We start from the raw sequence: 23,881 nt of genomic DNA on the forward strand, positions 1-23,881 counted from the left end.
ATGACGGGTTTTTCTTTAACAAGGAAAGAATTCTGCGATCATCCATTTTAGTTGTCATCCATGGTCTTCCAGGTCTTTTGGTGTTGCTGAGCTCTCCAGTAAGTTCCTTCTTTTGAAGAAAGTACCAAATTGTTGATTTGGCCACACCTAAAGTTTATGCCATCTGTCTGTTTTTTCAGCCTAATGATGGCCTCCTTCATTCGCATCGACACCTCTTTGGCCCACATATAGAGAGTTCAAATGCACTAGCTACGAATTGAAAATTCAGCACTTGGAATCACCTCCAGACCTTTTATCTGCTTAATTTGTCATGAAATAACAAGGGAACAGGCCACACCTGGCCATGAAACTGATTGTCAGTCGATTGTCCAATTACTTTTAAGCTTTTGAAAATGAGGGACTATGTATAAAAATGGCTGTAACGGATATTGTGGGGGGTTTTTTTAAACTCCTTGAATTAAAGCTGAAAGTCTACACTTCAGTCACATCTTGATGGCTTTGTTTTAAAATCCATTGCGGGGGGTATACAGAGACAAAATTATGAAAATTGTGTCACTGTCCAAAGAGTAATGGACTCAATGTTATATAAAACTTTAATGGTTAGTGTTTAACATTGTGCCAGAATATTTTGTTATCTGATATGATTAATTTTTTTAGACTGAATGAGCACTAATTTTCTTTTTCTGTTCTTTTTTTGGACTTGGTATTGACTCAAACTCAACCCCTTTTGGACTTGGTCTTGACGAACACTTAGAGCTGCTTGAATTTGGACATGTCTTGAACCCAACTTTAGTAGTCTTGAACACAGACCTACTTGATAAACTCCTAAAATAGATGTTCAAATGTGAGTTGTTCAAATTGAGTCAAAGATAGTTTAGAATCTGGGCATAAAATGTTGTAAAAACTTTTGAAATCTGTTCATTGATCTGACAATAAATGTTTTAGTGTAATATGCTCGTACAAACACATCCCTAACTTTAGGGTTGTGAAAATAAAATACAACCAATTCACTAGCAGAGCTGATAGTCTAGGGGTAAAGGTGCTGACTATGACCCTTAAAATAATGGGTTAAAATCCATAGGGGACCTGTGCTGATTGTCACTCCTTGCTGGAGAAAAAGATGCCCAGATCAGGGCCAGAGTATATTTCTGGACCTCTCTTCTAACACTTAACTTCTTTGAAGGTGATGAGTTTCTGGAATCTCAAAAGTTCAAAAAAGCTCACTGGAGATGATCAGATTTCAATGCAATAGAGTTTATTCTTTCACAAGAGATAAACACAAGTTAGCTCCGGAAACCAACTGAAGAAAGCATAGCTAGACATCATCTTTTATACCTTATATCGCTCCTCCTTACTGGTGGGCTCTCCACCTTCTTTTCTAAAAATGAACTTCACCTCATCAGGAAATAATGGTGTCATACTTTCCATATTTGGTCAAATCCTCCATATCCACCTGGAAATAATGGTGTCAGTCACTTTGGAAAATCCCCAACTCTCCTGGCCTGCCTGGGTAAGTCCGTGCATCTCCTGACACCATTATCTCCAAGGCCATATATTTTTTTAACTTTAATATTTCCAAACTGTGTATTATAGCAATAATTTTCTTAATTCAGATTAATCACAATACTTCTATTACTTACTGCAAGCCCAAGGATTGAGTCCGATTATCATTAAAATCAATGTTAAAAGTTAAAATCAATGTCCAATATATTCTGGTCTATACTGTAAACCACAGAGTATATTCTTAATATACCTGACACACAGAGCATATATTCTTAACATTCTTAATATACCTTGGCATACAGAGTATATTTCTTGGGATTTTACCACTACATCCTCCACTCAATCCCTTGACTTCCATTGCTGTTGACTGGGTGTTAAAGGTGTAAGAGGCACTAAAATAATTCACCCTTTTCCAAAATCCCTATGATGTACTGATCACCAGCACAATGATTCATAATGGTTACGTTTTATGGGTCATTAGGTTATTCACTCTCTTTGACTTCAATGCAGTACTATACTGATACTGATGAATGTAGAACTCAGTTAATGTTAATGTCCATTGCTGTCAATGTAAGCTGTCTTGTCCTGGTGTTCTGTTAATCTAGACACATGCCCTGTAACCACAAGATCACTGATTTGAATCTAGGTCAGCAACTTTGGTGTGTGTATCTTCCAGTTTCTCTGGTGGTCTGTTGTGAACTGTGTGCACACATGTTGATTTTTGTTGCATAATGCATGCGTGTCAAACAGTATGCTTGGATCCCGCAACTATATTTGTATTTTGACTCTTGCACAGGTCTACCCGTCTACCTTGTACAGTTGGACAAGTACATATCACCATGACATGTTTATCTGTTGTATGGCCAAAGCAGTTCATAAAAAGTGTTTTTTTTTTTTTTTAAAAACACAAGCAACATTGAAATGATACTTGTAGTTCACAGTCATTGATATCAATAATAACATAGTCTCTGTCTCTTATATTTTCTTTCACTTTTCCCCACTGACTTGTGTGTCAAATGTAAATGTCAGCTTCTGAACAGACAGGCAGAGAGACAGAGGTTGAAAGAGAAGACAGAGGGAGGTGGACAGCAGAGAGAAAAAGCTTTTGAATACAGGAGGGTAGTCGGACGAGGAGATGGAGTGCAGTTGTCCAAACATTGAGCTTCTCTGTACCTCCTTTATATCTACCTCCTTCCTTTTACCCTATTCCCAGATTCAACACTCAGTCGGCTTGCCTCTGTTGCTTTCTGATCATACACAGCCACTTACACCAAAGTGTAAAGTAGCTTCCTGCTACTGCTGGAAATGCAGTTGATGAGAGCAGTGAGACTGAACCAAACAGTGAAGTAGGGTGTCATAAAACTGTAACAATGAGTTGAAAGTTGCTACAGAGCTTAATAGGTCTGAGGGGATCTGCAGAGTCAGTAGATAATTCTCTCTGAGTTCATCACAACGAGGAACAGTTCTCACATTACACAAAGTGGTTCTGTTGTTATTATAAAAACAGTGAATTGTCTCAACAATTATTTTATGGATTGCCATAAAATTTGGTACAGACAGTAAATTTGTCTCCATCCACCTGTCTTTATCGCATTTTCATTTTGCACAAAAAAAAAAAGTGCTAATGCCGGAAATTTTAAAGTTTTTTACACTCGGCCGAAATAAAAAAGTCGGTGTATTGATAAAAGCAGAATATTTCATACTAGCACTATCATCAAGTGAAAACGTTAAATTGTCCAATACTTTGCTTTACGATAAACTATCTCCAAATCTAATGACATTCCCATTAGCTTCAATTGTACTTGTTTGTTTAAGTAGCAAATTTCAGCATGCTAACACACTAAATTAAGATGATGAACATGGTAAACACTATACCTGCTAAACATCCTAGTGTTAGCATTGTCACTGTGAACATGTTAGCCCACAAGTTAGCTCATGACACCATGGTACTCAGTAGACTCTTAGTCTTGTCCAATATTTAATTAAGACTAAGGACATCCATTACCAGTGAACAAAACCATAACCATTATCTTACCTATGTGTTTTCAATTGTCTAAACATAACCATTAAACCATTCACCAAGCTTTAGTTACCAGGAGCTAATATTGTAGCACATGTAATACATTTTAACAGTGAATGGTATGGAATTTTGCAGAATGGTATGAAAAGTTTGTGTTGGTAATCACAGTTTGCAGATACTGTACTTTCAGTGTAAACATTTACTCATTATGTAGATAGAAATTGTACTCTGGGGTGTTCTACATTTCCTACAAAATGTATTTACTGATGCTAATTACTAACATAGGTCATTTTTAGGAGCTTAGAGTTGGTGATTGTCAGTTCGGTCTAGAGAAAATATCTCAAGAACTACTGGCCAGATTGCCATAAAACTTGGAACACTGTACATGTGTTCAACAGACAGATTGCCATGAAATTTGCTGAGTGCATAAATGTTCCCAAGGGGATAAAACCTTTTGGATTTTATAATCCCTTGGTCACACTGTATATTTTTAGTTGCAAGTTCTTTTTCTGGCTTTTTGAAAATCTGTCAGTTTCTCTCTCACAAACACACTCCCCACAACGTAAACACTTCCAAAAAGGAACTTCACACAAATTTCTCTCTCTCTCTCTCTTTTGTCTTTTGCTCACTGTCTGTCTATTCTCTCTGCTTGGCTTCTATCATCTTTCTTTCTCCACACTGTCTCTCGGGGAAGTTTTCTCATTTTCATTCGGAGCTGTCAGGATGAAGAATGTGTCTATAGAGATCTGTGCGGGGCTGTGACCATGGCTTCTTGTTGCGTCCCAGTCTAAGCTCCATTCATTGGTTGCTCATCAGCTTGCAGTCATCATAATAATACTATAGACCTAATCCACACTCAGCACCCTCTTTGAGTCCAGACAAAAAAACATCACTCTAAGTGCAGCATTTCTAGGTCTGTGTAATTATTTCTACAGCTTGTGAATTGCTGGTGTGTACGGAAAACATTTTTAAAACAATGGCACTGAATATTAAAAAACATCTGCATTGAACCTAATGCAGGGTTTTGCAGAATCATCTAATATCCACATTTCTGTCAGGCGAGGGGGTTGTTTTTAGGAGACCAGATTTGCTGGTGCTAACAGAAGTAAATTGAATTTGGATATAACAGAAGTGAGGTGAGTTGTATGGTTGTATGTATGGTGGAGGTTTCCTCATTCAATGTTCTCTGCCAATTTTATAACTTGTGGACCCAGTGACATTTTAAAAACCTATTAGTTTCTCACCACTTCTTTCTAAATACACCATGTTCATCCTAAATATCCATTATTAATATTGTTTCTCCTAATTGTGCTTTAATGTAGCATTTGAAACCAGTCTCCTTGTGGTCTAATGTGTTTTGGCAGTGAGAAGTGCTTTCTTAAAAATTTGGAATTGACTAGTGGCTCCTTTGATGGCATCTTTGCTTAAAAAAAACAACAACAAAAAAAAGATTAATCGGAAAAAAATGAAGCATCTTGAATTTGTCAAAGTGGACTAGACTCCGAACATATTGGTTCAGTAATATTTCCCTCATCTAATAGCACCCACTTCCTTTTTTTAAGATCACATATTGCCTCATTAGGTGGTTGTGGGGAGTGGGTGGAAAATTATTCTTTCCATCTGAATCAGTCCTTTGAACATGCCCTGTGTGGGCACATTACAACATCAAAAAGCCTTTCACATACAGAGAGAGCTTGAAAGGGTTAAAAATGAGTGCTAAGTAATAGCTCATTAATTTATCCTGAACACATCTGGCTTCTGTTTTGGTTTCTGTTTTTGCTGTGTGGAGGTGAAGTTACAGCGCACAGTAATGACACACTGTACAATATATCCAGTGTGTAAATTCGTGGTGGTTTGCACTCTGCCTGCTTTTTCTTTTTCTTTTTTTTCTCTCAACAACCTGAACAACTATTTAGGTTTTTTGTCCCTTCCCTCTGATAGGACCCATAAGAACTTGTCCTGAAATGGCACCCCTTGGGCGGCGGGCATACCAGACCTTTGTTGACAGGGTTACGATAATAAGCATGCAACGCAGTTAAGCTTATGAAATGTTCACAATTTGGTTAGCTTTAGGCACAAAAACTACTTGATTAGTTTCAGGAAAAGATTGTGGGTCAGGTTAAAATAAATACTTCCTTAAGGTTAGAGGAATTTTGTCATCATGGTTACAATAATAAACATGTAGTTAAGATGGTGGAACAGTCAAGAATAAAACAATTGGTTTCAAATAGGAATCAAACAGCCATCTCCTGCGACAAAGTCCTGTGTTTTGTCAACCCATTCATCCAATGGAATCCTATCAAGTCTAAAGAAGTAATAGGAGGTGTCACTAGCAACTTGATCGGTAGCTTCATCCCACTGCAGAACAATGAGTGGTCACAGTGGTGGAAGAAATATTCAGATCTTTTACTTAAGTAGAAGTACAAATGCAGCAATGTAAAAATATTCCATTAAATGTAAAAGTCCTGCGTGAACAATGCCACTTAAGTAAAAGTACAGAATTATTGGCAGCAAAACATATTTCTAAAATATCAAAGTAAAAGTACTTGTTTAATCCTTGTGAGTGATTATATTATGTGGCATTGTCAGATTTTTATTAGATTAATAACGATGTGTTAATGTTTAAACAGTGTAGTTACTGTTGTAGCTGGTTGAGGTAAAGCTAGTTTTAACGACTTTACATACAGTTCAGTATTTTAGTCCACTGGTTCTAAATGTAGGGGTTGGTCCCCCTCCAAGGGGTCACAAGATAAATGTGACGGGTCTTGAAGTGATTATTGGAGAGACTGTTTTTCCAGTTTTTGGACTTCGGGGAAAATAAAATTGATACATTGACCTCTTTTGGCATTTCCCTATACAGTACATTCCGCACTGCTAACACTCCTCTCTCGCCTGTGTGTCCTCAGCTTGTTTGCTACAAAGTGCAATGGCTGTCTGGAGAAGATAGCACCCACAGAGTTTGTAATGCGAGCTCTGGAGTGTGTTTACCACCTCAGCTGCTTCTGCTGCTGTGTCTGTGAGCGCCAGCTTTGCAAAGGAGACGAGTTTGTTCTGAAAGAAGGTCAGCTGCTGTGCAAGAATGACTATGAGAGGGAGAGAGACCTGCTCTGCACAGTTAGTCCAGACAACTCTGACTCAGGTAACACTATGGTGGACAATTACAAACCCAGTGAATTTGAAAACACATTCGATTAATTATTTTATGTACTGATCTCTAAGTTATATTGGTCTAATTAGTATCATTCCAGTTGAATTTTACCTTCCCTCAATGTAGAAAAAGAGAATTCACATGCAGTTACACAAATACTGCAGTCAAGTCAACTCTGCAGAAAACAAAATGCTTGTTTGTTTCTTTGTGTCTGATGACAGATAAGAGTGAGGATGGGGATCTGAATGTCAAGTCAGAGAAGTGCCCTTCAGCAGGGAAATGCTGCAATGACAGCAAAGACCCTCGCCGGCCAAAGCGGCCACGCACCATCCTCACCACCCAGCAGAGGAGAGCCTTCAAGGCCTCCTTCGAGGTCTCATCCAAACCCTGCAGAAAGGTGAGGGTCTAGTATAGTGAGATACTTTACTTACATACTACTTATTACATTCTAAAGCTTTGCTTGGTTGGCCAGATTGGAATTATCACCCTCCTGTTTCTGTTCTGTCATTCATTTTTTGAAATCGGGAAATCAGACTCAGAGCAGTATTGTTAAATAAAAGCCCTTTAATATTAGTAACACAGCACACAAAAATACACAAGGTAAACAATTTATGGAGAAAAAACAGAAAGACTCATTCATCCATCAAGATATTTACTGCTTGATGTCATGGTTGAATTTTAGTTTGGTAATTTAACAGACTAAATAAAGAAAAGTGTAGTGCGCCAGTTCCTACACAAATCACACTGATAAAGAAAGTAAAAGGGTATAGTTTGGCTCTGCAGTTTTTAACAAAGCTATATTTTGTCACAAATAACATTTGTGAATGGCCAAGACATTCAAATCTTTAAATTAACTGATGCATCCAGATATTAAGTTACATATGGTGGGTTTTGACGGCTTATTCTGATCCTATCTAAATTCATGTTATATCCAGGGAAGTGCATGTAATGATTTCATCTCAGATACAGTAGGATGATGCAGCTTACATGACTAAAACAAGAGAAGGATGTAATTTCAAATGGGCCCAGTTTGGTACTTGCGATACACTGCGGTATTCCCAAATCAATTCTGGTAGTTTTTCTACCACTCCTATTACTACTACTGCTGCTGCTGTTTTCTCAATGATAACTTTTGTATGTATATGAAAGGTACAGACATACAATATTAATGTCTACCTAATACAACATTGATTGGATATTTTATAAATGGACATGCAATTGAAACACAGTGTGTTGTTTACTGTAAAGCTTTCTTTGGTTATCCTGAAACAACAGCTGACTTTATGAAAGTCACATCAAAGATATTTTCAGACACTCATTTACTGCAGGTGGAACCTCATTGCTCAGTTCTTTGGACTTACTCATAATGTAAACCCAGCATGTGCCTTACAGTATATTTGCCTATTTTCTAGTAAGCTCAGACTGTGCTGAGATAGACTTACAAACCACTATCACAATTTGGCCACAGAAGAAAATGTAAGAAGTTTATTTCATGCACTGCGTATACCTCTCAGCAATGGGTGACTGATTACATAATGGCTGTCTGACATTTACAAAATATGCATTACACTAATATGCACATGATATTAGTGTGTAAAAATGGCTGATGAGTGTGACTGTGCTGTGACTTCTCAGGTGAGAGAGACCCTGGCTGCAGACACAGGACTGAGTGTTCGTGTGGTCCAGGTCTGGTTCCAGAACCAGAGAGCAAAGGTCAGTACAGCAGTACACCAAAAACAAGCTGTCAACACTTACACTGTATACATGGCTAATGCTGTGTTCACGTCATGTGGGATGGAAGCATTCCCATGTTTATGACTTGTGAGCATTCACATCTTCAGACAGTGGCTGCCAGTCATACTGTGCCTCTGCCTTTTACTCATTAGTGGAGATTGCAGCTGTATTACAGTCTTAACTTACATACTTTCAGTTTTTCTGTTGTTTTGATCCCACGAAACAGATCTATATAAACCAAGTTCTACAAAGTCAAGCTTAATGAGAAAGGTAACTGTCACCTTTCAACTCAACAGGGGCTCAGTTCCATAAAGAAATTTTTAAATCATGCATTTTGGTTCTATGGAAGTGATCTCAGCCCGGTGTAAATGTAATCTGTACAGTTCGACCACATTCTTGAAAAAAATTGAAAGGGCACTAACTCAGCCTTTTCCTGCCACATCAAGCTGTCCATCAAAAGTAACAAATGAGCCTTACCTCTGCAAAAGAAAAATAACCACCATGACACCCAAGATAAGGGTGATCTCAAGCTTCTCTACTATCTTTGATTACCTTCTTACAGTAGAAGTAATGTTAGCCTAGTAAGCAAGGCTAACACAAATTACAAGACTGCCTTCAGCTGTCTCTGACTGTCATGCCTCACATGTCCCTCAAACTCAAAATCCACCTACATAATTTATAACAAGGTACAATCACAGTTCAGGCAGAATTTATGTCATTATTCAGATAAAATGTGAAAATGGGGTCCCAAAAGTGCTTAATTGTCTAAAGCGTCACAGCTGGTGGTAGGGGCACAGACAGGGAGGACCTAAGCACAGACAAACAAGTAGGCTGGTGCAGTGAGGTGGCAGGTTTGCAGGCAGACAGGTGGACAGACAGACAGGCGGGCAGGTAACAGACAACAAGTAACTAAATACAGATAGCAGGCAAGGTAACAGGAACGAGAGTCCACAGCATGAACAGCACAAAGGGAAATACACTGAGACATGAACAAATGATCTGGCAACTTACTGGAAAAAATAGATAGAATAGATATAGATGTAGCTTTGTCAGGAAATTTGTTTTCACAGCCTATACAACTGTACTAGAAACATACAGGTAACCACACCACAGCGTACAGTCTTCCAGCGTCAGTCAGTCTTCCAGCGCATATACACATATACACATAGCACATATAAAGTACATACATCCCATTCATTGACAAATTTGGCTCTATACAATGCTATGGCAGAAGGGACAAAACTTCTGCCAAAAGTAAGCTCTCCTCCATTTTAGAGTCCTGTATCTACAGCCTGATGGCAGTGTGTGAAAAATGGATTGAGGGGGTGATTGGTGTCATTTACTATTGTGAGTGCAAGATGTGAGGTGGCTCTGTCATTAAGAGAGGTTGGATGTAGGGGAATGGGTAATTTTGGAGGCAACATGTGCTTGTGTAAAGTAAAAACAGGAGGTCGGGGGCAACAGACAGTGCTCTGAGTTTACAGATTATGTAGAGTCTTTGCTGGAATTGCTTATGGATATCAGTGATATGTTGATCCAAGCTGTGTTTATTGTCTAAAGTGAATCCAAGATATTTGAATTTGTTGACATGTTCTACTGTCTTGCCATGGATGGAGATGGGGTTCAGTCCAGTGAGGGGTCAGTTTGGTGTGTCAATGACCAGTTCCTTCATCTTATCCATATTCAGTTGGATGTAGTTTTCTGTGCACCATTGTGCAAAATGAGAAATAGAGTGTTGATAGGCTGTGATGGAGTTATTGTCATTAAGTAGTCCTTGTATGGCAGTGTCATCGGAGTGGTTTTAGTAAGTGGTGATGGATGAGGGGCTGATGCAGTTGTTTGTGTAGCGTGTGTAGAGAAAGGGACTGGGCCGTCTGGCCCTGTTGCCTTGCCAGACTTGCATCTGCTCAGCTGCTGTAGGATGTCCTCCACTGTGAAGGGTGGGTGAAAGTTGGTGGGATCTGTGATTTTGGAATAAACCTGAGTAGTTTCACAACAGTTAGTGTTCTCACTTTATGAAAGGCTTGTTTTGTGTTCATGTTGCTAAACTCTAGATCCAATCTGTCCTTATATTTGAGTTTGGCCTTAATAATGTCATTCTTGATCTGTTTGTTGATTGTTTTAAGGGAAGCCTGGTCCTTGCGCTGAGATGCTGTCTGCTTTTTGTCTTTCAGGCTGTGCTTAATATGGAAGATGATCCAGGGCTTGGATATAGGTTATCTCCCAAAAGTTTTTGTGGGTAAGGTAGTGGAGATACAGTACTTGATATAGTCTGCGATAAGATATACCCTGTTTTCATGCTCTCCTTGAAAAACGTCCTGGTGAGTGCATGCCAGTGAGCCTTGTAATTGTTTAACAGCATCCTCTCAGCACTGGGTGGTGCAGTGGATTTGAGGTTTGCTGTTTTTCAGTTCAAATTTGTAGTGTGGAAGCAGGAAGACAACATCATGGTCTGAAAAGCCAAGCGGTGGATGTGCCTGCACTGTGAATGCTGCCATAACACAAGTCCACAATAATATCTTTCCTTGTGGGAATGTCCACATGCTGGTGGAAAGAGGGAAGAACACCTTAGATAGGCGGGGAGGTTCCAGTGATTGGGAAATAGGTGCAGGTGAATCTGGGAGAAGGAGGAAAGTCTGTGGAGTATGACAGGAATCATGACACTAAACCAGTTCCTAATCAGTTAAGCTTCAGTGGATCAAGAATTTCAAAATCTACTGTTTTGCCGTGCTTGGTGGCATTTGAGAGAATAAGCTACAGTCAAAATATCCAATAGGCCATTTATTGCAGTCAATAATCAATCTATATTATATAGCTATATTATATAACAATTTGTTCAATTATCATAAATCTAAGTAGATATTTTCAGTACACATTTGGGAATAGGCCTACCAAAGCATTTTGAGCCTGACCCATAGGGGGCCCCACAATTATCAAAACATTTACCTCAAAACCTGGTGGCCAGAATTTCACCAAATTTGGTTAACAAGATCTGGGGGAAAATTTTAACCAAAATCTGAAGTGACATAAGGATTGATGCATTTGGGTGTGGCCTATTCATCATTATCTTTCATCTTATGCCTTTGCTCAATTTGCTATGAGTTGGAATGAGCTAGAGACATGAAACTTGGTACCCTAACTGGAAATGATGTGCCAATGCTTCCCATGAAATATTATCATAATCAGCCTGATAGTGGTGCTATAATTAATAGTTAAAAAAGTGAACAATTTGCACTAAGCTTATCAAAACGTGTGTAAGCTTGTTTATATCTTATTTGGTTTTCAAGTTATTGACCAATTAACTTCAGAAGGGGGTGGCTCAGCACATAAATAGACCAAAGTCAACAACTTTTCGGCCAATCATCCTACAACTTGCAGGTTGTCTACATAAGTACCTGAAACATACCCTTAAATCAAATCTACCACTAGGGGATGTTACAAATGCATAAAAATGGGCATGGCATGACACAAACCAGACTATAAATCAGATTTTTTTTCCCCAATCATTACAAAACTCGCAGGACATGTTTCATAACAATGTTGAACAAGTGTACTATTTTGAAGTGGGGGGGGAATAGGGGGTGCCACCAGTTCCAAATATGTGCATGAGCATGGTGCAAATCAAAGAGTTTGTTCAAGTATCACAAAACTTGATAGATATTTATGTTTAACCAAGTTTCTAAAGTTACATTAAAATGGGCCAATAGAGGGTACCATAAATCTTTCTCCACATGGCCCTATTGTACAGTATTTTTATGGGGTTTTTAATTTTAAACTAGGGTTTGTTTCTTACCTCCGCCAAGGAGGTTATGTAATCATCCGTGTCTGTCAGTTTGTTTGTTTGTTTGTTTGTCAGCAAGATTACACAAAAAGTACTGAACCAGTTAGCATCGAATTAGGTGGAATGATGGGGCATGAGCCAGGGAAGAAACCATTAAATTCTGGGGTAGTTCCAGGTCATTTACTATGACTTTGAATTTTTTTCTCTGAAGTCTGGTGTATGTTGTTTGACATTGACCTTGGTTGACGTCTACACTCTACTGAGCACATTTTCTATTTCACGAATTGAAGTCTCTGTCCTAGTAGCCTTGTTTACTTAAACATGAAGTTAAGTTCATATATTTGTGGAATTTATCTACTTCTGTCACTCTGCAGACAGTTTGCACTAAATTAAGTCTTTACTTATTCAGTGAGTTTTAAGCGTTGGCCTAACATTGGTAGAGTAATGAATGGATATGAAGTAAGTCATAATGGAAACAATGTCATTGGATGGATGTCGTGGCAGTGTAAAATTCGCTGTGTCACAACCTAATCCTTGAAAATTGCTATATTGTCAGTTCCTTTCATATTTATGATTGCTGATGAATTGCACACAAAATCGAGAGGTTAATTTTGTCACGATTAAAAATATGGAGACCAGTGTTGACTGGTAATGTGACGGTAATAATTTTACTTTTTCCAGTAGCAAATAGTATAAGGAATTACTATTTCAATTCCAGTAATAAGAACAAAAGGGCTTGAGCCCACAAACTGCCACTTACGGCTATATTTTATTATAGTTTTTACACACACAGCTGTGCTGTCATTTCGGCTATATTTACTTGTAAAATGATCACTCAGGGAGAAAGTTAGAAGCTCATTCACGTCTAAGTCAGCTGTCATTAATTGAAAGAGACACATAGAGAGGTGTGCCTCCAGAGGGAAAGGCTGACCTCATGCTTACAGGGCAACATAGTGACTTTTATCTACGGAAAATATTGAAGATTTGTCCAAAAGTTGCTAGATTTTTCGCTAGGTGCCTTTGCGAAAAAAAATCTCTAAAAGGGTCTGAAAAGTCGGTAAATCAAGTGTTAAAGATGTCAAGTTGGCAACACTGCCTGTAAACGCCCCTCAGTCAGTCAGTCATACACATTCACGTTTCTAGAGCTGGCCTCACTGTTGCAGTCCAGCCAAATATATACATGTATTTACAGTTGTAGGGTTATTTGGCTGTAAAGTGACAATATGTACAAGTGTTAGGGAATTAATTCTTTCAAAGCTTAATGGCAGTTGGTAGGATGATTTTTTGAATATATTTTTCCTGGCCAGAGAGTTAATATCAATAGCCTGATGGAGGAGTTGGAATGTGTTATAGAGTGGGAATGATCCTGTATGAGGAGGGTTGCTTTACATCTACTTGCTCTACTACCTGTTGTTTTGCTCGAGTGTCTGAGGATCCGAGAAAGTTTTCATTTGTTTTTAACAGAGAGAAAGTTGTAGACAGCTGTTAAAATGTCTTTCCTAATATTACAACTCTTGAGTTTCCTCAGCAGATAGATGCGCTTCTTGTACGCAGAGTCACTGTGCTCAGAAAAGGACAGGGTTCTACACTAAGGTACTGTATGTAAAGGCCCTCACCTGCTCCACCACCTGCCCTTCTAATTCAAGGGGTTCAAAAAATGAATGGGCAGCATCACCAGATGTTAGTCTCCTCCCACAGCACACCAACCATTACATGTTGTGGCCTATCCTGCAGGAATTTTTTAATCCAAAGCACCAGTACTGGGTTGAGCTGTAGGCCAGAGAGGCAGTTACAAAAGGAATGTATTAACACCCAAGCTTTGGGTCACTGTATCCAATATTGTCAGACATGCATCCTCAGCCCCTCGCCATGCTTTTTAGGCAAATTGGAGTTGGTCGAATTTGTCTGTAGCCAAAGGTGGAGAGGTGATCACACATCACAGGGTCATTGCATTTACATAACGCAGATGTTACCTGGCCTGTAGTCATTTGGGACATTGGCTTTTGAGTTTTTTGGTTCAGTGGACTCCTACCATATGTGGGAAACAAAGCTAGAGTCCAGAATCAGTTGAGTGGCACATTCCCTAAGCACTTTGCCCTTAAGCTTGTCTGGGCCAAGGTTTTGTGCGGATTTATTCTGTACAAGATGGCATTTTCCTCTTCTCCACTGTCACTGGTGTAAGATTGTTTAGATTGTCTTCTTTCTTCAAATAATGTAATTGAGATTTATGGTTGTCATGTTTTATATTGTTAAAATGTTTATGGAAATAATCCTTTTCAGTAATTATCACAATAACTATCTGTAATGACCTCAGGTACATATTTTGACTTGTCGATTATCTCTTCATGACAAGTGATAGCTAATCCTTAACACCACAATATTCAAAGCAGTCAAAGTTCAGAGCACATTTTTTGGTTGTAGTCTCAGGTGGGGGTTTAAAACATAAGGGAATTCCATATCACACCTCAGACTTAAGTTATTAATTAAATATTTTAAATATATAATTTAAAAAGGTTGACAAGTGAGCCCTTTCATATTTTGCTTATGTCTCTTCAATTAATGCCTGTCAGACACCAAGCTGTTCACTGTATTTATTTATTTACAGATGAAGAAGCTAGCCCGCAGACAGCAGCAACAGCAGGAGCAACATAACAGTCAAAGGCTAGGCCAAGGTGAGGATTTATCATCTGTGTGTCTATTTACTGTACTAGTTAGCTGGTTAGCTGCTTTCTCCAAAGTTACAAAAAGAAAAGCACCATTGAGCTGCAACACGTAATCTGTCAATTCTGTAATAGCAGTGATTACTGAAAGCTAGGTAATTTATAAATTATTTGCAGCTTGAAGTATTACATTTATTATGGGAACATTAGGCAAAAACTCCCTGTTTTGTGGGCTTTAGCATGAGTCCCATACTCTGATGCCAGAGTGACATCTTTGCTGGTAAATATGAGTATTTCTCTCTGCAGCACAGCTCGTCATGGCTAGCGGGCTTATTGTCACTGTTGTCTCACAGCAGATATGAGCAGACAGTTTAGATAAGTGTGTCATTGGCAAATACTGCCTCTATCTGTTCAGGGACTTGCAGTATGTCAATATTGTCATAGCAGCTGGGTTTATTATAGTGAAAGCTACTGCTGTTAACCAAATGAGAAAAGCAAACCAGAAAATGGAGGTTGTTTGAAGTTGATGTTAGGATAAGATAAAGCCTCTTGGATGACTGGTGAGACATCTTCAAGATCAAAAAATCAGTCAGTTATGACAATGCATTTACAATACACTGTATGATTTATAAGGAATAATTTGATGTACAGCATTCATAGTCTGTAGAAGAAACATGGATTTTGTGTCTCTTCTGTTGGTAAATGCTGCAGAGCAAGAGATTCTTACTTTCTATTGCTTTTTCAATAATTCCACAGGCTATATAAATATTCATATATTTATATTTTATATATATATATATATATATATATATGGACAAATTAATAAACTGTAAGTAAAAGAAATAAATGCAACAACTGTTAAAACAACATACAGATAGCCAGAAAATGTGGATTCAGGCAATAAAGTCCCATATATAGTTGTCATTTCAATCGTCTCAAATCAGGATAAAATCCAGATGTCATTTAATACACTTTTATTTGCACACAAATCCCATTTACACCTAACAACATGTTGCTTGGGTGGATCGGAAAACTATACACCAAATGTGTATATAATAAGGATATGAAAAACTTGTGTTATATAAGACTGACGCATTCACACCTTTTCAATCGATACATTTTAATAGGTATAAATTATTACTGTTAGAGTGATTCAGAGAAAAACCATCAGTCAGTCAGTGACACTGAAGCAGCAGTCTAGTGGAAAGCTGTAATCAGCTACTCAGTACACATCATTCATTGAAAAGTAATTACATCCTTTACTAATGACACATGAGTAAAAGCAGTGCATTACGTTACTCATCACTTTACTTTTCTTACACTGCAGCTCCATTAAATGTGTCTTTAAATTGCTTTAAAGGAGACACTGAGCTTTAACAACCAGGCAGCCAAACAGTTTAGAGGGATTTACTGACCATCCAGCAGCTAGCTAAGCTTTGGTGACTACACACAGCTCTCCAGAAGTCCCAAACTCAGAAGAATGGGTACACACCTCTACCACAACTCTAAAGGCCTCTGCACACCTCAGGCCCCTGCACAAGGTCAAGCTAGCACCACTGTATGCAGAGAGACCAAACTTATATTAAGCCACTATACATCTCACAGTATGACGGGAAACAAAGCAACCCCTGAAATGTCAGAGGTAAGAAAGTGTTACTAAGATTAGTAACTTTGATTTAATGACTGAAATTTGAATTGCAAACCCTTACACAATTTCTTACTGAAAAAAGTAATCACCTTACCGTAATGTGTTACTAAGTAATGCGTTACTGCCCAACACTGTTGGTCAAGAGGTTAAAATGAAAATAGGTCAGATAGAGACAATGAAGGTGGGCAAAAGTGAGATGCCCTCACAAATATAGGAAAACAATGTGTGCGTGTCATGTATAATTACTACACCTGAGGATTGTAACCTTCCTCTCACTTATTGTTACTGAATGTTACAGAAGTAACAGGTTGTATAGAGGGCCTGCTCAGCTCCTACTCAGGGCCTCTCCCTCCAAACCAACAGCAGCAGCATCTGGTGACCATGGAGCACAACAGCTACAACACCGACCCCTTCCAGCAGGGTCTCACCCCACCACAGATGCCTGGTGACCACATGAACCCCTATGGTGAGCATCACACTCTATTATCACTCTACCTGCACGTCTAAAACTGTAGTCTTTCTTTTATGTGTTCTCTGCATTCTCCTTGTTTCCTCCTATGATAAAGTGGTCTAGAGAATCTTGTTCATAGTGTTCTCCAGCTGGATATCTGTCGTGCAAAAATAATTATATGGTCCCTAAAGATACACTCCTAAAATTTGATCTAACATCCAAAAGTGCACCCTGTATCCCATCTCAGATGACTGTCATAGGGAAACTTCACTGATTTTACTCATTAAGATTGTTCACTCTTCCCAATGATATCATCAGAGTTATCCTAGCCTGTGACTGGAGACTACAAATGTATAACAAAAATCCTCCATTACAAACTGGGGTTGCGTAGTTAAAAAAAAATGGGGCATTTACCAGGCATTGAGGGCCTAATGAAAGATGCTATCAAATTGCATCATGGGAAGTGTAGGACAAGTGTTTTTGGAGCTTGACCAATACCAGGGACCAAAAGTCAGGATATCTCAGCATCTGTTGCTTTGATTTTGCAATTCCTTTCTTAACCAGTCTCTTCTGAGGCCTCACCTTTGTGGAAGTGCAATACTAATACTATAGGAAATTTAGTGAGTATATCTCTGCATAGGGCCAGATAGAGATAACAACTAGAAAAACATACCAACACGTTACAAAATGTAAACAGTTAAGTTTTTTCTCTCTCCCTGATGCAATGACACTTGCCCTATGTTCTTACCCTTACCATGATGGCTTTAATACTAATACAACCCAAGATTACTCAAATTTTATTGGCAATGATAGAAATTGACCAATAAGGAGTGGTGGATGATTAAAAATGGATAACCCATTGAGTTGTTATCATTTAGACCTGGTGAGACCAATATATCCAAATAATACCCAGGAGAGTCGTACCACACATCCCTGCAATTAAACATTTGGAAAGTGTGGCTGTATATTGTGTTTACTGACATCATCATAATTTGGTTTATTCCACATTCATAATATTTACTAATAATAATAATAATATTTACTAATGCTGTGTTCTAGTGTCAATTTTCCCAACTTTTTAGCTAAAATCCCTACTGTCTAAAAAACATCTACACCATTCAACCCTCTCTGTCCTGTAGTTAAAACAGACAACAGACTTTCCGCAGATGCTTGACCTGCCCATGGACTCATTCTGAGGGGATGGAGAAATTTAATTAGCAATAGTTTGCGGTTTATGAGGAATGGTGTTTGTTAAAAAACAAACAGAAATATTAAATCAACAATAGCATTTGATAATATTTCTAAAATATAAAATCCTTCTCTAAATATACAAAGCAAACCACATGACAAACTGTTGAGTAATGTTATTTTCCAAGTAGGGCTGGGTGATATAGACCAAAAATCATATCTTGGTATTTTAAAGCTGGAGAGCGATACACGATATATGTCTCTGTATTTTCTATGAAGTGGGCTAAATGTTTGGTTGTAAGTCAAAGCCACATGTGAGATGTCACAAGCACTTTTATTAAAACAGACTGTGATCAAAATAAAATGCAAATACAGGTTTCCCTTTCCTGTTTGATAGAGACGGCTGCAAAACATGTAAATGAAGAATTATATACAATAAATAACCTATATTAAATTTAAAAAAAAGGCCTATCTCTTAGAATGTTCTTTTAATTGTTTTCAACAACAATAAGAGAATGATTCAAAGAGAAAAAATTACAAGTTTTCCTTTCCTGCTTAACAAAACACACAGCTGTGCAAAGAACAATACAAATGTAAGAGATCAACAATGTAGCAGAACAAAACTAACAACATGCATACCCTGTTTTAAAATATAAACCTGCACAATGTATTAACACATAAACGAAAAAATGTATAAAATAAATAGCAATTACAAATCAGTTCTTCTTTTGCAATTTGGATCGGCACTGTGTCTCTCTCCATGTTGTAGAGGAGAACTTGTGAACAAGTGGGGCCGGATTTTTGAGCAGACACATAGGGAGAGTGGGGGCAGGGTTGCTTGGAGCATGTGTGACAGAAGTGATGCAATCACTGGCATCGCTTTAAGTAAACAGTATATCTCTCATCCAATATCTTGTTTGAAAATATATTGATACACCTTATAAAGTCGATATCCCACCCAGCCTTAGTTCCAAGGCTGGGTTTCTAGTAATCTGCATTATTACAAAAGTCAATGTGATTACAAATAAGGTTTTTGTACTTCTTAAACAGAACTCTAAACATGTGGTGTCAAGTTCCACTGATCAATATTTTGTTTTGTTTTTTTCAAATTAAATAATCACATGTATCACATTAAATTGTTACATGAAAGGGGTGATGGACACACACAATTATCACCAAATCTGCAGTTCTCCAAAGTTCTGCAGCATTTTTAGCCTCTTTTAGCATATTGTTTTGGTATAGTGAAATTCACTATATTCAGTCTCACTGTCAACAAATCATTTGCCATGAGCATGGAGTAGGCAGCTTGTTATACAGCAGTATGTCAGGGTTGTTTGTCTGTCAGTTTGTTGTGCAGTTCTTCTGCCACCCAATATAATCAATTAATGCAGCCTTAAATGTAGATATTTGGGCTTGTGCTGCTAGGCACAGCTTCTCAGATCTCAGCAGTGAAACTAGTGAGTTAAATATTTTCAAAGCCACCACCACAGCAGTTGTATTTGACTTCTCCGTGTCTTCTCTACTCTTACCAGGTACTGACTCCTTTGTCCATGACACTGACAGTGACACCTCTCTGACAAGTCTAAGTGATTGCTTCATGGCCACTACAGATGTAGGCTCCTTGCAGGTTCAGACGGGGAACCCCATCGATCACCTGCACTCAATGCAGAGCTCCTACTTTGCCTCCTGAGACCCCAGCATTACAATCAGTCCCACCCCACCCACCACACCACCTCCCAGGCCATGAACAGTGAGCACACAACAGTGCAAACACAAGACACACAGGCCACGGGGTTGTCCTACAAGACATGAGTCAGTAAGCAGGGAAATATGACTGCAGGACAGAATCCACCAAATATACCTGACTGACCTCCAACAGCCAAAGGAAAGGGGAAACTTGAAACTGAAACTTTTGCTCCACATACACTGTCAGTATTGGGGTTTGATGCAGTAGATTTGGCTTTTCAACTTGGCCCATTTTGTTGGAGACAGCTGTCAACATTTGTACAAATATCACAGTGGAAGTTTTTATTATGAAGAGTGTTATGAAAAGTTCAAGTCAGAGATTTGTTTACTCCAAATCAAACAGTGTCACAGAAACATTAGGCTACATGATTCTCAGTAGGTAACACAGTTTAGATCCATTGTTAATGTTGTAAGTTGTTTTTAATGGAAAAAATTACAAATATAGTTTTGGTGATGTAATTTTAGCCAACCACCAAGCTTTTCTAGTCTGTAAGCCAACCTGTTGCTGAACGTATACAGTATACTGGTCTATATGTAAATACTATTCTTCAGAAACATCCAGATTTGCATGTTAGGATGGACAGCAATTTTTTTTACAACCAATGTGCTAGTATGCAATAAACTAAAAAAATCTATTTAAAAAGAAAATATGATCCCATTGTAATGTACAACAACAACAAAAAATCCTAATTCACTGATTATTTTGATTCTGATATTTATCATAGTATTTGTGTTGTTTCAACAAAGTGTTTAAATCAGTATTTCTTTGCTATTTATTCTTCCATTGAGATCCTCTGGAGTGCATTTTAAACTTCCTAACTTTCCAAAAGTGTTGGTACTTCAAATAAAAATGCATTTTCTTGAATTTTTGTGGTCTTTTGTTGAATTGCATGAGAAAAATTTAACGAGCATTGGCAGGAAAATTCAGCTAATCTAATATCATCACATATAAGCCACTTTAATCAAAAATAGTGTATAGTCCAACAGTGGCCAACAAGCTATGAATAACGGGCCAAACTGGCAGCTATGTGAAGCTGAACTTAGACACATTGATGCTTTGAGGTAAATGCTAATATCAGCAGGCTAAGATGCTCACAATGACAGTATTGTTTAGCAGGTATAATATTTATCATGTTCAACAGCTTAGTTTAACATGTTAGCATGCTAACATTTTCTTTTTGTTATTATACAGTGCTGAGGCTGATGGGAATGTCATTAGTTTTGCAGGTATGTGATCATAAACCAAAGTATTGGATTAATTAAAGTGTTGACCTGATGATGACGTAGATGAAAAGCCAGATCGCCAAAGTCATATAATTCATCCTGAAGGGAACATCAGTGTTTGAAGCAAATTCAATGCAAGCCATTCAATAGTTGTCAAGATATTTCACTCTGACCCAACAATCTCAAACTGCTGGTGGCAACATATGAAAAATCAGGCAATCACCATAGTCATTAGTATACATCGTCTACACCATAAACCAAATGTGGGACCATAAATGTCACAAAGTTTGTGCTAATCAATCTAGTAGATGTTGAGTTAGACTGACCAACCAGCGTAGCCATCTCCAGAGCCATGCTGCTATTGTTGATAAAAAAAATCTCACAGAAAGTTAGACCATTTCATGCAACTCAAATTACACAAAAACATATACAAAGAAAACAAGGCAGCTTGCAGAATGGCTGGCTATCAGCTGAAGCAGATGGTCTGGGGAAACATTGTATTAAAGTGAATTTAAAAAATCTTATCTTGTTGATCTATCCTGTGGACAGTGTAGACAGCAGCACTTGATCACTCACCCAGTCTGGGGACTGAGACATCAGAGCCGCATATTACCTTCATTTAGTAATGTCTGAATCTGTTCCTGCAACAGCCTAAGGCACTGTGGGTCCAGGAACCACTACCAGTCCACCTATTTCTAAGGGTAAAGATCAGTTTTTAAGGTAAGGCAAGGCAAGGCAAGTTTATTTATATAGAGCCATTCAGACACAAGGCAATTCAAACAGCTTTACAGAGGCATAGAAATACATTAAAAGCTAGAAAATCCGTTCAGTTGAGTGGAACAAGCTTCCTGATTATCTCAGGTATTCAGGAAGCTTGCTCCACAGGTGGGGAGCATAGAAATTAAAAGCTGCTTCACCTTGCTTGGTTTAGATTCTGGGCACACTGAGTAAACCTGTCCCAGATGACCTGAGGGGGCTGGATGCTTCGTAACATACAAGTAAATCAGAGACAAGTAATACAATTTTAAAATCTATCCTTTGACACACAGGAAGACAGTACAGTGGTTTAAGGACTGATGTAATAGTGTCTCAATTTCCTGGTGTTAGTAAGGACTCTGGCAGCAGAATTCTGGATGAGCTGCAGCTGTTTGGTTGATTTTTTACTAAGACCTTTTAAGACACCATTACAGTGGTCTAGCCTGTTGAAAATAACCGCATGAACAAGTTTTTCTGTGTCTTGTTTAGACAGAAATCCTTTAGTTCTTTATATTTTTATGGTGGAAGTAGGCTCATTTTGTAATTGTCCTTATGTGGCTTGTGAAATTTAGGTCGTGTCCACAACACCAAGATTCTTATCTAAGGCCATCGAAAGGGCGGTTTTCAAACGTGTCTCAGATCTCCTCTCACAGAACACCTTCCTTGATCCAAATCATTTGAGCTTTAAGAGCTGCCACAGCTGAAACAGCTCTGTCCATGACAGAAGCCCTGAGGCAGCCAATCAAGCTCTCTATCAAAATATCAACATCAAAATTGCCGCTTCATCTCGCACCCTAACCAAGGTTGCGAAAAACCTGGGTGTCATGTCTGATAACCAGCTATCCCTCACTGACCATGTTACATCTGTCTCCCGGTCATGCTGCTTTGCACTATACAACATAAGAAAAATCAGGCCTTACCTAACTCAGTACGCCACCCAACTCTTGGTACAGGCAATGGTTATCTTTTGCCTTGACTACTGCAATGCTCTTCTAGCAGGCCTCCTTTAACACACAGTGATACCCTTACGGATGGTCATGACTGCGGCGGCGTGTCTGGTGTTTCGATCAAACTAAAAGGACACAAGACTTCACTGCTCATTGAGCTCCACTGGCTACCCATGGCCGCCAGAATCAAATTCAAGCCACTAATGCTTACCTACAGAGTGACTTCTGGGTCTGCATCCCTCTACTTGAACTGAATCATACAGGCTTATGATCCTTCTCGGCCACTGTGTTTCTCCAAGGAACGTCATTTGGCATTGCCATCCCTGCACCCAAGACTATCACAGTCTAGACTGTTCTCGTTTGTGGTTCCCCGAAAGCTACCAAATGTTATGAAAGTAGGGGCTTCAGTTGTTTGTCATTTGCATAGTTATGGTAAAAGGTGTCTTAATATTACATAGTCTCAGCAAGAGGGATCATGTAGACGCTGAATAGAAGAGGCCCAAGAAGGGACCCTTGAGGAACTCCAAATGTGATTTTTAATCGCTCGGATTCATAGTTATTAATTGACATAAAGTAATCCCTACTTTGTAAAAATGATTTATTGGTTAAGGCCTAAATTTGGTCCCAACCACTTTTCCAGTTTGTCGAGCAGTATTTTATGGTAAACTATGTCAAATGCAGCACTGAGATCCAGTGATACCAAATCCAAAATTTTTGACTCTGTGTAAAAAGATGCAAAGTTATTGCATGACTTGGTGGATAACAGCTCAGAAAGGGGCTGATGTTGAGGGGTGTGTCAGTCTAGCAGTGACAGTGCATGTATTATTGTTGTTTTTATGAAAAATCTCAGAGAAAAAGGACTGCCTTCCCCTTTTTAGTTCCAAATTATAAATGCGAGGGTGCTTTTTATAGATATCATAATGAACCTGGAGTTTGGTTTTTTGCCACCTACATTCTGCCCATTCACACTCTCTTTTTTGAGCTTTTAATAGTGTAGCATTCCTCCATGGTGCTTTTTTTCTTACCAGAGACAACTTAGATCTTCATGGGGATAAAGCCATCAATAACATTCATA

The 23,881-nt window shown here is 38.5% G+C and overlaps 1 protein-coding gene across 1 annotated transcript in view; it reads left to right on the forward strand.

The window, feature by feature from the left end:
• The window catches only part of LOC120806511 (LIM homeobox transcription factor 1-beta-like), a 69,536-nt gene extending 49,713 nt beyond the window's left edge, over positions 1 to 19,823 (forward strand). Inside the window, exons 3-8 of the mRNA XM_040157751.1 lie at positions 6,430 to 6,662; positions 6,893 to 7,068; positions 8,307 to 8,384; positions 14,792 to 14,858; positions 16,793 to 16,960; positions 19,666 to 19,823. Of these exons, the coding sequence (XP_040013685.1) occupies positions 6,430 to 6,662; positions 6,893 to 7,068; positions 8,307 to 8,384; positions 14,792 to 14,858; positions 16,793 to 16,960; positions 19,666 to 19,823 (880 nt within the window). The remainder of the gene's footprint in view (positions 1 to 6,429; positions 6,663 to 6,892; positions 7,069 to 8,306; positions 8,385 to 14,791; positions 14,859 to 16,792; positions 16,961 to 19,665) is intronic.
• Positions 19,824 to 23,881: the final 4,058 nt, after the last annotated feature.

This window comes from Xiphias gladius, chromosome 20 (assembly GCF_016859285.1).
Source record: "Xiphias gladius isolate SHS-SW01 ecotype Sanya breed wild chromosome 20, ASM1685928v1, whole genome shotgun sequence".
Classification (NCBI taxonomy): Eukaryota; Metazoa; Chordata; class Actinopteri; order Istiophoriformes; family Xiphiidae; genus Xiphias; species Xiphias gladius.